Consider the following 13915-nt stretch of genomic DNA (forward strand, 5'->3'; position numbering starts at 1 on the left):
GGTAGCAGTCATGGGTTTGGAAGGTGCTGCCTAAGGGTTTCTGCAGTGCATCTTATACATGGTACACACTGCTGCCACTGTTCAGCAGAGATGGAGGGAGCAAATGTTTTGTGGAAGGGGTGCCAATCAAGCAGGCTTCTTTGTCCTGGATGATGTCAAGCTCCTGAAATATTTTTGGATGGCACTCATCCAGGCAAGTGGACAGTATTCCATCAACTCCTGACTTGTGCCTTGTAGATGGAGGACAGGCTTTCACCACACGATTCCTAGCCCCTGACCTGCTCTTGTAGCCACAGTATTATATATGGCTAGTCCAGTTCAGTTTCTGGTCAATGGTAACCCTCAGGATGTTGCCAGTGGGCGACTGAGCGATGGTAATGCCAGTGAATGTCAAGGGTAGATGGTTAGATACTCTCTTGTTGGAGATGGTCATTGCCTGGCACTTGTGTAGTGCAAATGTTATTTGTCACTTCTCAGACTGAGCCTGGTCTTGCTGCATTTGCACATAGACTGCTTCAGTATCTGAGTCCTGATTGGTGCTGAACATTGTGTAAACATCAGCGAACATCCCCACTTCTGACCTTATGGTTGGAAGGAAAGGTCACTGATGACGAAGCATCTGAAGATGGTTGGGCCAAAGACACTACCCTGAAGAACTCTTGCAATGATTTCTTGCAACTAAGATGATTGACCTCCAACAACCACAACCATTTGCCTTTCTGCTAGGTATGACTCCAACCAGTGGAGAATTTTCCCCCGATTCCCATTGACTCCAGTTTTGCTAGAGTTCCTTGATGCCACATTTGGTCAAAAGCTGCCTTGACACCAAGAGCAGTCACTCTCATTTCCAAGGAGGCCGAGATGGATCATCCACTCGCCACCTCTCCCTGAAGATAGTTGCAAATGCTTCAGTCTTAACATTTGCACTGATGTGCTAAGCACCTCCATCATTGAAGATAGGGATATTTGTGGAGCCTCCTCCTCCAGTGAGTTGTTTAATTGTCCACCGCCATTCACGACTAGATGTGGCAGGTTTGCAGAGCTTAGATCTGATCCATTGGTTGTAGAATCGCTTATTCTGTCTATCACTTGCTGCTTTTGCTGTTTGGCACACGAGTAGCAGCATGTTGTAACTTCACCAGGTCGAGACCTCATTTTAAGGTATGACTGATGCTGCTCCTGACATGTCGGCCTGCACTCTTCATTGAACCAGGGTTGATTCCCTGGCTTGGTGGTAATGATGGAGTGGGGGATATGCAGGGCCATGAGGTTACAGATTGTGTTAGAGTGCAATTCTGCTGCTGCTGGAGGCCCCCAGTGTCTTATGGACACCCAGCCTTGAGTTGCTCGATCAGTTCGAAATCTATCCCATTTAGCACGGTCATCATGCCACACAACACTTTGGAGGGTCTCCTCAACGTGAAGACGGGACTTCATCTCCACATTACCGATACTGTCATGAACAGATGCATCTGCGGCCAGCAGGTTGGTGAGGATGAGGTCAAGTATATTTATCCCTCTTGTTGGTTCCCTCACTATCTGCTGCAGACCCAGTCTAGCAGCTATGTCCTTTAGGACTTGGCCAGCTCAGTCTGTGCTGGTGCTACCAAACCACTCTCGGTGATGGATATTGAAGTCCATGCACCCAGAGTACAATCAGTGCCATTGCTACCCTCAGTGCTTCCTCCAAGAGTGTTCAACATGGAGGAGTACTGATTCATCAGCTGTGGGGGGCAGCAGTATTTGGTAATCAGTAGAAAGTTTCCTTGCCCATGTTTGACCTGATGCCATGAGACTTCATGGGGTCCAGAGTTGATATTGAGGACTCACAGGATAACTCTCTCCCAAATGTATACCACTGTGCCACCATCTCTGCTGGGTCTGTCCTGACAGTGAGACAGGACATACCCAGGGATGGTGATGGAGGTGTCTGGGACATGATCTGTTAGGTCTGATTCTGTGAGTATGACTATACCAGGCTGTTGCTTGACTCGTCTGAGACAGCTGTCTCAAGGTTGGCACAAACCCCAAGATGTTAGTAAGGAGGACTTTGCAGGTTCAACAGGGCTGGGTTTGCCATTGTCATTTCTAGTGCGTAGGTCAATGTCGGGTGGTCCGTCCAGTTTCATTCCTTTTTATTAACTTTTTAGTGGTTTAATAGCTATGGGTTGCTGACTGGAATATACCAAACAGGTCTCCCAATGAGCCCTGGAAAGAGCATGAGGCAAAAAAATTGACAGCGACTGCTACCTTTACAGCCACTGCCAGGGCATGGGGGTTGATGGATTGTGGCTCAAGTTGTTCCCAGGCCATATGACATATGTCTGTCACCACGTCATGGCTTAATGTCAGTCGCCTTCAGCACTGATTCTCCATCATATTGAGGTAGGGTGTCCTATATCTGTACGCCCTTTGTAGAGGGTAGTGTGTACTTGTCCTGCCTCTCCTTCTCCTCCTAGTGCGCATGCCATAGCCTCTTCCTCCTGACCTTCTGCCTTCCCTTTGGCCGCTCACATTGACTGGCTTCTATGGCCTCTATAAGTGAGGGTGCCATGTCCATTTTCTGTCCTCCTTTGCACAAAGCACAATGCAGCCTTCTTAAGCACACAGTTCTTCCTGACACCTGGGTGCATAAGTCAGTACGGGCAAAAAAAATTGCCCTGGGGGTTCACTCCCTTGGCTTAAGGCAAGACAGTTGTTAGTGAGTTTGTGCCAATTCTGGGGCAGTGAAGACAAGTTTAAACCCAATCCCATAGGGGTACCGTCACCTCTCCAAAGGAGTACCCTGGTTATCCAAAGAAATGCACAAAGTTGAGACTAGCGCTTACCATGTCTCCTCTGCCCACAGGTTCCTCACTCCTAGGCTACCAAAATCTGACTTGAGTGGAGGCAGCTGATGATTTAAATGGCCAGCTGCCTCTGTGAAATGCTCAGGCGCAAAGCACGACCTCCAGCTTGAAAATGGAAGTGCCATCTTTGGGGGCAGAACTTGCAATTTCTGGGCTTGCCCACCATTTTCGACATGACGGAGGCTCTCGTCATGGTGAAAATCCAGGCCTCTTTCCAAGAACACCGCCTGGCCTGCTGAGTATTTACAGCATTTTCTGTTTTAATTTCAGATGTCCAGCATGCACAGCATTTTGCTTTTGTATTGTTCTGGAAGTAGTTTGTTGCTTTGCCTTACAGAAACATAGCGCAGAATTTAATGAGCGCATTGGGTGGGTCCAATGTCCACGATCAAAATTAGCGGCATCCTCGTTGACTCATTCTCTAGGAGCCCCAAGGGAATAAAGTCCATAATTGTTAGAGAGAACCCTGTCGTTAGGGCTTCCCACTCAGCAGGGGACATATAATTATAGGACTTCCCCCAGTAAAATGGAAATTCAACCTCCAAGAGCTGACAGCCAATCAGATGCCAGCAGTTCTCCATTACTGCAGCGCCACAGAGTGCAGTGGCTGCTGCCAATAATTCACTTGGGTCTTCACCACGGTTCACTGTGGGATCCCTGCACAAAGGCAAGTGAGGGTGGAGTAAGGGTTGCCGACAACGAGAGGGAAGGGGCTTTAGTGGAAAGAGTAGCGGGGTGTCTCTCAGCAAGCCCTACCTTCCTGACGCCGGATCCCTCAATCAGGCACTGAGCCCCCACCCTACCCCAGAAGGCCACAAGCAAACCCCAACAAGGTTTGCTTCCTCTACTGCTGCTGGTTGAGTACCATGGCAGCAGAAAGTGAGCATTAATTGCCCATTTAAAGGCCTCATTTGGCATCCGGGCAGTAGGACCGCTCGCAAGCCTTTCCGCCCGATCAAACGGTCTCCTTGCCTCAGAATGCACCTCCAGCGGGGGCTTTAAATTTTGCCCACAGGATCAGGAATTGAGCCTGTTCCACCATTCATTTAGATTATGGCTGATCTCTATCTTAACTCTGCTTGATCAATCTCAGTTTTGAAATTTTCAACGAGGAAGGTCATTGATGAAGCAGCTGAAGATGGTTGGGCCCAGGAGTTCCTCAGGGTAGTGTCCTAGGCCCAACCATCTTCAGCTGCTTCATCAATGACCTTCCTTCCATCATAAGGTCAGAAGTGAGGATGTTCGCTGATGACTGTACAAACTTCAGCACCATTCGCGACTCCTCAGATACTGAAGCAGCCCGTGTCCAAATGCAGGAAGACCCGGACAATATCCAGGCTTGGGCTGACAAGTGACAAGTAGCATTTGCACCACACAAGTATCAGGCAATGACCATCTCCAACAAAAGAGAATCCAACCATCGCCCCTTGATGTTCAATGGCATTAGCATCACTGAATCCCCCACTAGCAACATCCTGGGGGTTACCATTGACCAGAAACTGAACTGGACTAGCCATATAAATACTGTGGCTACAACAGCAGGTCAAAGGCTAGGAATCGTGCGATGAGTAATTCACCTCCTGACTCCACAAAGTCTGTCCACCATCTCAAGGTACAAGTCAGGAGTGTGATGGAATACTCTCCACTTGCCTGGATGAGTGCAGCTCCTACAACACTGAAGAAGCTGGACACCGTCCAGGACAAAGCAGTCCACTTGATTGGCACCACATCCACAAACATTCACTCCCTCTACCACCGACGCACAGTAGCAGCAGTGTGTACCATCTACAAGATGCACTGCAGGAATTCACCAAGGCTCCTTGGACAGCACCTTCCAAACCCACAAGCAATACCACCTAGAAGGACAAGGGCAGCAGATAAATGGGAACACCAACACCTGGAAGTTCCCCTCCAAGTCACTCACCATCCTGACTTGGAAATATATCTCCATTCCTTCACTGTCACTGAGTCAAAGTCCTTGAACTCCCTTCCTAACAGCACTGCCGGTGTACCTACACCACATGGACTACAGAGGTTCAAGAAGGAAGCTCACCACCACCTTCTCAAGGGCAACTAGGGATGGGCAATAAATGCTGGCCCAGCCAGCGAAGCTCACAGCCCATGAATAAATTTTTTAAAAACTGACCTAGCCTCAACAGCTGTTTTTGGAGTAGAGTTCCAGATTTCCATTCGTCTTAGTGTAAAAAAGTGATTTTCTGACATCACATTCTCAAACTGCCTAGCTTTAATTTTAAGCTTACGCCTCTTTATTTTGGACTCCCCCAACCGATGAAATAGCTTCTCTCTATCTACACTATAAGATCCTTTAATCATTTTCAACACCTCAAACAGATCACCCCTTAATCTTCTATATTCAAGGGAATACAATCCTAATCTACACAATCTGTTCTCATAATTTAACCCTTTTAGCCTCAATTATAAATACTGTTGTATTTGAGTATGTTCACTTACTACAGGGGGATGCTTTTGCTAATTCAGATTAGTTCCAAGGTTTTCTCTGCTGAGGTATGTGAACCGGGTTTCATTATTATCACCCACCCATAATGTCAATGGTCAAAAATACAACTGGAGTTTCAAAAGGAAAACTTCTCAATTTCCCAGTAACAGCATGTACATTAATTTAAAAATATAGTTAAATTCATAAACTTATTGGTATCAAAATATATCAGGATAAATTTTTAAACTTAAAAAAGTTAAATTTAAAATAATTTTTAAGAAATTGGTTGAACGTCAACTTTTTAGATCACCAACATTAAGATCAACTAAGCATTATAAAAATCACTAAAAGCAGCACTAAGTGTGATCACAAGGAAAGTAGACTTCAGCAGAAAAGATCTATGCAATCAAGCTTTGCTATGATAATCAACAATTAATCCTCTAATACTCATTTCTAAGCTTAATCACCCTTTTAAATTCTTGTTCAATGTTAAGAATATAAAATACAAAAAATCCTCTGAAAAAAAATCAGCATGTGTAGAGTTATAGAGATAACATAGAATTTAAGCCAAGAATAGTTTAATTAAGTATAAGAACATTCAAAGGCTTATGCATGTGCCAAAATGCTAGCACTGCAATGATTCTATACAAAAGGCTGTAAATTTTCAGGCTGGACCAAGCGAGTATTGGCAGGTTAAATAAAAAATAATCAGAATGCAATATTGTATAAAAAGCAGTTGGTCAGCTCTCAGGAGGCACCCAGAAGAGTTCATCAAACTTTTCAAAAATGTATCATTTGTCTGTGAACATATGTACATAAATGAAATCTCCCATTTTACTCAAACCAAATAAGCATTGTGAAACATAAGGGGGGAAAAATCCTTCTCTATCCAATGAAACAAGAGGTTTTGGAATATAAATTGTGTACTAAGGTAAACTGCTAAGATAAAGGTGCATACAAAATGTGGATCACACCTGTCTTATAAATAAACTTGATATCACCCAAATGCTGGCTTCTAGTACACTGCATTTTATTCCCACCTTTATTATTATATATTCATTTTGATTTGACACAAATCTAGTTAACTACAATTTTACTCTGTATTGAGCAGTCTACATGATATAACTGAAATTTAAACCATTTTCCAAATAAACTCAATGGTTTGTACCTGCTCCTGTTTTGGCCTGAAAAATTCAGCACTGCATTTTCATTTTTATATTAAAATAGTCCATAAAAAGGAACATTGGATTGTTTTAATAAAAGATCTTTATTGCAATCTTCATTGTAAAATTAAAATGAAAACAATCACTCCTAATCACACAAGTGCATCTGTATTGCAACAGAACAATGTGTTATTGTAATGGGATTCACAAAGTTAGCCTGTTGTTTTTATTTTATCTTAGTCACCCAGTTCTTCTCAAACAGAAATCAACTTTAACCTGTTAAAAATATCATTGTTATTGTCTATGTATTAACTGTTGTTTCCAGGGCATGTTCTACATGTTGTGATTAATGGTAAAAGTGTAAGGGTGACTCAACACTCTTTTTCTAACAGTGGACAACTCTTAGGCATCAAATCTTCACCTTACACTAAAAATTACACTTGATATGTAAGACAGAAACCATACCTCCCATATAGAGTTTTCTGATGATAAAAAAATTATATCAAAACTACAATCCTACTCTGCTACAGTCACTCATAAGAAGCCAGATACATGTTCTCAGCTCTGTGCATTGAAAAGGCCACTAAAACCACCTGTGGAAAACCATGGTTACTGTTTTAATGCTACAAATACAAATATGTATAGCATAATATATAATTACAAACTAGTCATTCTTTGCTGTCGAGCTCTTAACAAGCAGATAGTTAGATTCCTTATGAATTGCAGGATACAAAGAAACCTGAAACGAGTTTTGTTCATTTTTTGTCATCACAACGCAAAGGGCAGTGAAGCTTTTCTGAAATGCTGGCAGAGATTTGTGCGAGACAAGCGAACATTCCCAAGACATGCCTGCCTGATTCATGGGCTGACATTTCCTTTTTAAACTTGCTTGACTGAAAGCTATGCACACTGGCCAAACCATACCGTAACCTGAGGCAGCCCTATGTTTTCAGTAACAGAACGTTCCACAACTATTTCCTATAAATACTTTATCTTGCCAATTTGACCTGTAAAACTAGCCAGTTTTTTTTTCCAGTTAGGCTCAATTATAAACCAAAATCAGTTCTCCAAGCAGAGTTGCAGAGAAGGAAGAAAGCAAACACAGAATCTTAAATGTGGAAACAACATAACTTTGCAGAGTCCCACCTGCTTTTTATATTCCGCTTCATCTTCAATGTTAATTATAAATCCAGCCTGCCTGGCTTAATTGATGCCAGGAGCAGTATACATTCAGAGTACAATCGATATAAACTAAAAGTGCAGTTTGGTGTTTCTGCAGAGCACAGTATATGCATAGCAGCCAGCTTCTTAACAATGCATGGCACTCTGCTGCCATCTGTCTGTGGAAAAGGAAATGAATAACTGTGTACAGACAAAAGTGATACTTCTGTTTCTACAGTACCTACATGTCTACAAAAATGTAATTTACTGTAAAAACAGAAACTTACTTTCATGTCAAAAAGGTCACTTTACATGGGCATGCAAATAAAATTGAGCGAAGCCTTTGAATAATGACTGCAATAGGATTACCAGCACACAGCTCCTTGAAGATATATTATTTTTCTTTTAAATCACTTTATTCCTTTGTCAATTAAACTCACTGGGATAGAGTTTATGCTAGCTTGCACTAGTTTTTACAGTAAAGTTTGTCCAGAAACTGCAAAAGATTGCAGCATGTCAATTTATTTGCACTGGTTTAAAAATTCAGTGTGCTTAGAAGCCCACAAAATTGGTCACTGCCCTAGATCAAATTAATCACTAAAGCAAGTTTCCACTAATTACATTTTCAGGCTTTTGAGGAGGCTCTTAAAGTTTTTAGTACAATGGCGCCAACAGGCACTTTTTAAAAAGTTACTAATTAATTTACTAAAGAAACTAACTACTGTACACCAACCAACCAGTAAATATGTTCTGTATAGTTTTTAAAGGTTATTTTCAGTGATTTAAAACATGGTTACTTATATGTAGAACTAGATACTCTTGTTAAAAATACTTAGTTTTTGTTGTAAACCCATTTTCTATTCTATTAACAAATCGCCACCAGGTTATCATTCTTAAATACATCAAAAAATATATTTTAATGCAAGGGAAAAAAAATAATATTTATGTTCTGAAAGCTGCCCAATTACACTGGCTTATGGAAGAATTCATGTTTGTGATTGTGAGTGGGTAGACACTTGAATCCTAACTTGAACTCCCCAGCTCAACTTCGAATAGCACCATGAGGTATGTTACCTAGTTCAAGGGGGTAAATGAGCCCTCGGTTTAAAGTCCCATTTGAAAGAATGCATCTCCAACAATGCACTGTTCTCTCAATCCTACAGCGAAGTCTCAACTCAGAATATGTGCTCACATCTCTGGAGTGCAGCATGAGCCCCTGATTTTATGAAATATAGGAAGGAAAACTACCATATAGCTATGGCTGGCATAAATCTGGAAGAAATGTATCCTCTGAAACCATCATGTGAATATCTACAATTGCTGTTGTGCTAAGTTGGTTGTTCCAATCATCACCAAAAACTATTTAGTGCCTCAGTCCTGAACCAGATGAGTACCTCTCCATTTGCTATTTCTCAATACTCCAGAACAGGGGCCAAGATTTCTTTTACCCATCCCTCCACTGGGGCATTACAGCATTGGAAAAACCAATCATTCTAACCCTCTATTTCACTTACCCACAAGCCATTCATGGTATTGGAAGACAGTCACTGTGGACAAAGAGGGGGAAGTGGAAGCTGGAGAAAGGATTGAGTGAGGAGAGCGAGGCAGCAACAGCTTCCAAAGGAGCTGGAGAACACAGACCCTGGCTTTGTCATGCAAATTATTCCAATTGAACTGTCAGTTGAAGGGTTGACAGAAAGTCAGAGCCTCATGCCTTTGATTTTTCTTGAAAGTGCACCAACCTGCCATCCTTCCACCCACCCCTGAACCCACCCCCACCGTTCGCTCTCCCAAACAAAGTCACATACACCTGGCTCTCCTCAATCCAGGAAGAGTACCATAACAACACCGAAAATTGAGTCTTGATGAAGATTAAGCCTCTTAATGTTTAGAAGGATGGTCCACAGGAGGAGCCAGAAGGCCCTGATGCTGGTGGCCAGCTCAGTGCTGGAAGGCCCAGAGGTCTGCAGCTACGCTTCTGTTTCCACTCATCTAATTCAGTGCAAGACCCTACCAGGGCAAACCGGCAGGAGGAAATGCTTCCCATGCAAAAAACACAGACAAAAAAATGAAGCAGTTTCTTTACCTGACTGAAGGCTGGAAAAGAAAATTGTCCCTTGCTTTTTAAAACAGGCCTAAATTGCCATTTTTATACTCAGTAACATATTTGCTGCGATTTCTTTCTTTTCCTTATTTTAAATTGAATGTCTATCTTCAAAAGTACCTACACAAAAAAGTCCCTTTTGCACAAAGGGTGGATGGAACAGGATGAAGGTGAAAGTGAATGAGGAAGAAGACATAAGATGGAAGCAAAATTTGTTTGGCCAAACTTCTGATGAGGTAGTCCACGATGTGTATGCACATAAAAATGGGGGATATTAATCATTTCATGATAAATGAACAGTGAAAGAGTGGTAAAAATTTTTTAAATGACAATAAAAGTATATCAGACAGAAAAGGTAAACTGAAAGTCCTTAAACTTAATGCGTTTAGACTACAGTTCATACTAAAACATTCTCCAAAGCATTTTTTAATAAGAGGATTATGCAAGGAGTTTCTGTGTAAACTTCCTTTCTAAACTAGAAAAATTTCCAGGCAGCCAAACAATCTGTTCCAGAGAGATTATATCTGGCCATAGAGGAGGTACAGTGCAACACATTAAAGGAAATATTAAAACATCCTTCTTTCATTTGAAATATCAAATTTAAACTGAAAGGTGAAGGACATGCATGCCAGTCTAGGAACAAGAAAAACTTGAGTAATAGCTTCATATGAGAGTCAAAAACAGACCTGAATGTGGGTCCATAACATGTAGTTACATTAAAAATGCTATAGGACAGTGGTTTGTCTTAACCTAAGCTGCAGGTACAGCCAACACTCCATCACTTGTCTAGCAATAAAGTGCAGGAAATTTCCATCACGCCCTGCAAAAAAATTGCAGGTTGTTATGGATATGTATTGGTATTTCCCATGGCTAAAGTATCTAAATTGTTTACACAACTATCGCAGTTATATGAAGGTACTTTTCTCTTCCCTTTCCACTCAGTTCACACTGATAGTCTTCCTGCCTCTTCCCCAGGCCATGCTTATACTTTTTTTATTTCCCCACTATCTCATTCGTTGCTCTGATACTCCTCTTAAATCTCTCCAGTTCACACAGGCCCTCTCTTCTCTCCTAATTCCTTTTTAAATTATCCTGGCATTCTTCTTCCTAGTACTAGTTTATGCTGGTGTTCCGTTTCCATCCTCTATTTCATACCAACACTTTCCTCCAATTTTCCCCCTTGTTTAACACATATTTACACCATTCTTCAATTCTCCCCAGCCCAGTTCACAAAGTCACCCTTCTCCAGTTCACTCTGGCAACATTCTCATCAGATTTCACTCTCAGGCCTATTGAAACTCTGCTGCACACTGTGTTCAGGAGCTTCTGTTGAAAAGTTTCACAAGAACAGGAATTCTGATCCACAGTAAATAGCAGCGTTTTGATCCCGTGGAGAATCAGCTGTGGGTAGGAGCCAGGTGAAAATTGGAGAGTGGCATTGATTTTTGTCCACAAACACAAAGAACCAAACACTCAAGTCTGAAGGGTTGGGTGCATAAAATTCTGCTGGTGGTATGCAAGTATGAAAACATGGGTCAGATTTTTCCCATCCAATGTTCATAATCAACAGTTGGGAATAGCATAATGCTTTGGTATTGGTGACATGGATGGAATACAAAATGGGGTCATAGTGAAATATCCGCTATATTCCATTTGTGAGGAGCCGTTCTTGATTCTATACATTAAGTATTACTCAACCTGCTTATGTTAATATTCACCACTATGTATTATTAAAAATACATGTGTCACTAACAATTGTTTCTCCCCAATATTAAACTTATTTTTCTCCTATTTTTCCCCACATTGGCAAGATGGGTCCCGGTTTTAGGACTCTCACAAGGCTAATCTGTAGCCAGCTGCAGGCTGGTGGTTCATCGTGCCACTCATCAGCCCTTGCAAAAGAGCATTAAGTCTATGTCTAGCCCTTGCCTTCCCAATGCAATCAATCAGTCATGTAATTCCCCTCATAAACAATCACTAGTTTGCATCATGTCTTACCACTCTGTTATACAGGAACACAATGCCCTAAAAAAATCTATTTTTATTGTTTTATCAACTGGACATGCACCATATCAATTACATCTCAGCACTTTAAACAAAATAAACAGTAACACATTAAAATGGACTTCATCTTAACATGATGCTGAGTATTCTTGTCATAAGTTTTTGAAAAAATAGGTTATGAGAGGCAAATTTCATACTTCACAATGACATGTGTTTATATTTCTATGAAAATTATGCTGCTACAGTTCTGTAATCACATTGTAAGAGTCTCTTCTATCTTCATGTGTTTCCTATAGGAAGCCAGGCTAATTTCCTATTATTTTACTTTCCTACTTTCAGAATGGCCCATTTTTAATTAACTGGAAGTGGGAGATTCATAGAGGACTGCAGCTTCTGGGAGACAGCAGCCAACACAAATATATACATGTAAAAATATTGCAGACGAACATTCCATTAATTGAAACAGGAGACTTCTCTGAAGTCAAACTTAGAAGTCATACATCACACACAAAACAAACAAGTGGTACTGGAAAAAGAAAGCACAACATTAAGAGATAGGCAGTCACTTTATATCAGAACTCCAATACAAACGATTTCACTAAATAAGAACTTTTTGTGCTAGCTATCCTTCAAGAATAATCCGTATTATTAAGGAGAAGTAAGTTGCAAAGAAGAATAAAGGAAAAATGAGAAAATTGCAAAAGACTAGCCATTGCAAAAGACAATTCATTTTTCGGATTAGATGTAACTGTTGCCTTTACAAAATACAGATGTGGAGGAGATGAACCATATTTATTCTATATTACCCTTCTGCATGCAGAGCATCTATCACAACCTTGTATATCTAAATGTTTCCCTTTTAAAAATGTATTTTTTGTAAATAGTCCTTGGCTACAACACATTTACTTGTTGCTTTCATAACATGCCGTGTACATGGCTTATTGTGGTAGTGATAACTTTTGCTGAACGGTAGAATTTGTGAAAAACAATTTCACATCGTGACAATGGTGCCGTGTGTACCACTGTGTTTGTGTGGTGTGTGTCAATGCTTAGTGGGTTCCGGTTATGCAAAAATTTATCCTCAGGCAAAACAGTCCAATTTCAGTTTTTGACTACAGAGGAACTAGAGATTAGTGGTCACAAAGTTGAGTCCAAACTGCATGCAAAACATCATGTTAAACTTACAAAACATATAAAAAAAGAGTCCAACACCTTAAAAAGAAAAAAAAAACAATGAGAAAAATATCTCTGCTTCTATATATCTCTTTACACTGTGCTGTACTTCTTCTTGCAGCTGTGATTTGAAACCATTTTAATATTGCAAAGTCTTTAGTACTAATTAATTTTATTTTACCTGTGTCCATCAGCACAATTCAGCAGAAAAACAGAAATTGCTGGAAATACTCAGCACATCAGGCAGCACCTGTGGAAAGTGTATTAGAGTTAACTTTTCAGATTCATTGACATTTCATCAGAGTTCTGATGAAAAGTCATCGACCTGAAATGTTTCTTTCCACAAATGCTGGTTGACCTGAGTATTTCCAGGATTTTCTACTTTTATTTCAGATTTCCAGCATCCACTTTTGTGTTAGCGCAACCAAACAGTTGCCTAATTTTCCTCAAACTGAGCTTTTGTATGCAAGGCCCTCTAAGTTTCTAGGTGCTCAAAATCACTTACTTTAACATGGCTCTGTGCACCCAGGTTATAGATTTCAGTGGGCTTCACTTCATTAATGATCTTAACTAGGCATGTGCTGTCAGTGAGATCCCCATAGTGCAGCCTCATATCTGTAAGTTGAAAGTCCAAGTTAGTGTTAGCAGAGTCTGGAGTATACCAAATCAAAAAAGACGACAGTGAACATCCTTCAAACTATTGCCCTTGAAGTCAAACTGAAATTAGATCAGACTGTGTAAAAGACATTTTATTTTGTGTCGCCTCTCTATTAATGAAATAATAAAAATAATACTTAATTGAGCATTGTCTATCCTGGAGTGTTAAAAAGAGGTTACTATACATTAGTGCTACAAAATAAACAAACAGCTTAATTATCATCACTACAATGATGTTATCTCTTTATTGTTAGCATAATTTTTTAAAAAATGAATGTCAGGCTCTTAAAGAAAATGAAACATTAATAGCAAGACATTCAAAACTTGGGAGTCAATAACAATCAAT

At 40.7% G+C, this 13915-nt stretch overlaps 1 protein-coding gene across 1 annotated transcript in view; it reads right to left on the reverse strand.

Moving 5' to 3' along the window:
• Nucleotides 1-13915, reverse strand: part of gmds (GDP-mannose 4,6-dehydratase) — a 651025-nt gene that overhangs the window by 510717 nt on the left and 126393 nt on the right. The window contains exon 4 of the mRNA XM_041185221.1: nucleotides 13418-13527. Within this exon, the coding sequence (XP_041041155.1) occupies nucleotides 13418-13527 (110 nt within the window). The remainder of the gene's footprint in view (nucleotides 1-13417; nucleotides 13528-13915) is intronic.

Source organism: Carcharodon carcharias, chromosome 3 (genome assembly GCF_017639515.1).
Source record: "Carcharodon carcharias isolate sCarCar2 chromosome 3, sCarCar2.pri, whole genome shotgun sequence".
Taxonomy (NCBI): Eukaryota; Metazoa; Chordata; class Chondrichthyes; order Lamniformes; family Lamnidae; genus Carcharodon; species Carcharodon carcharias.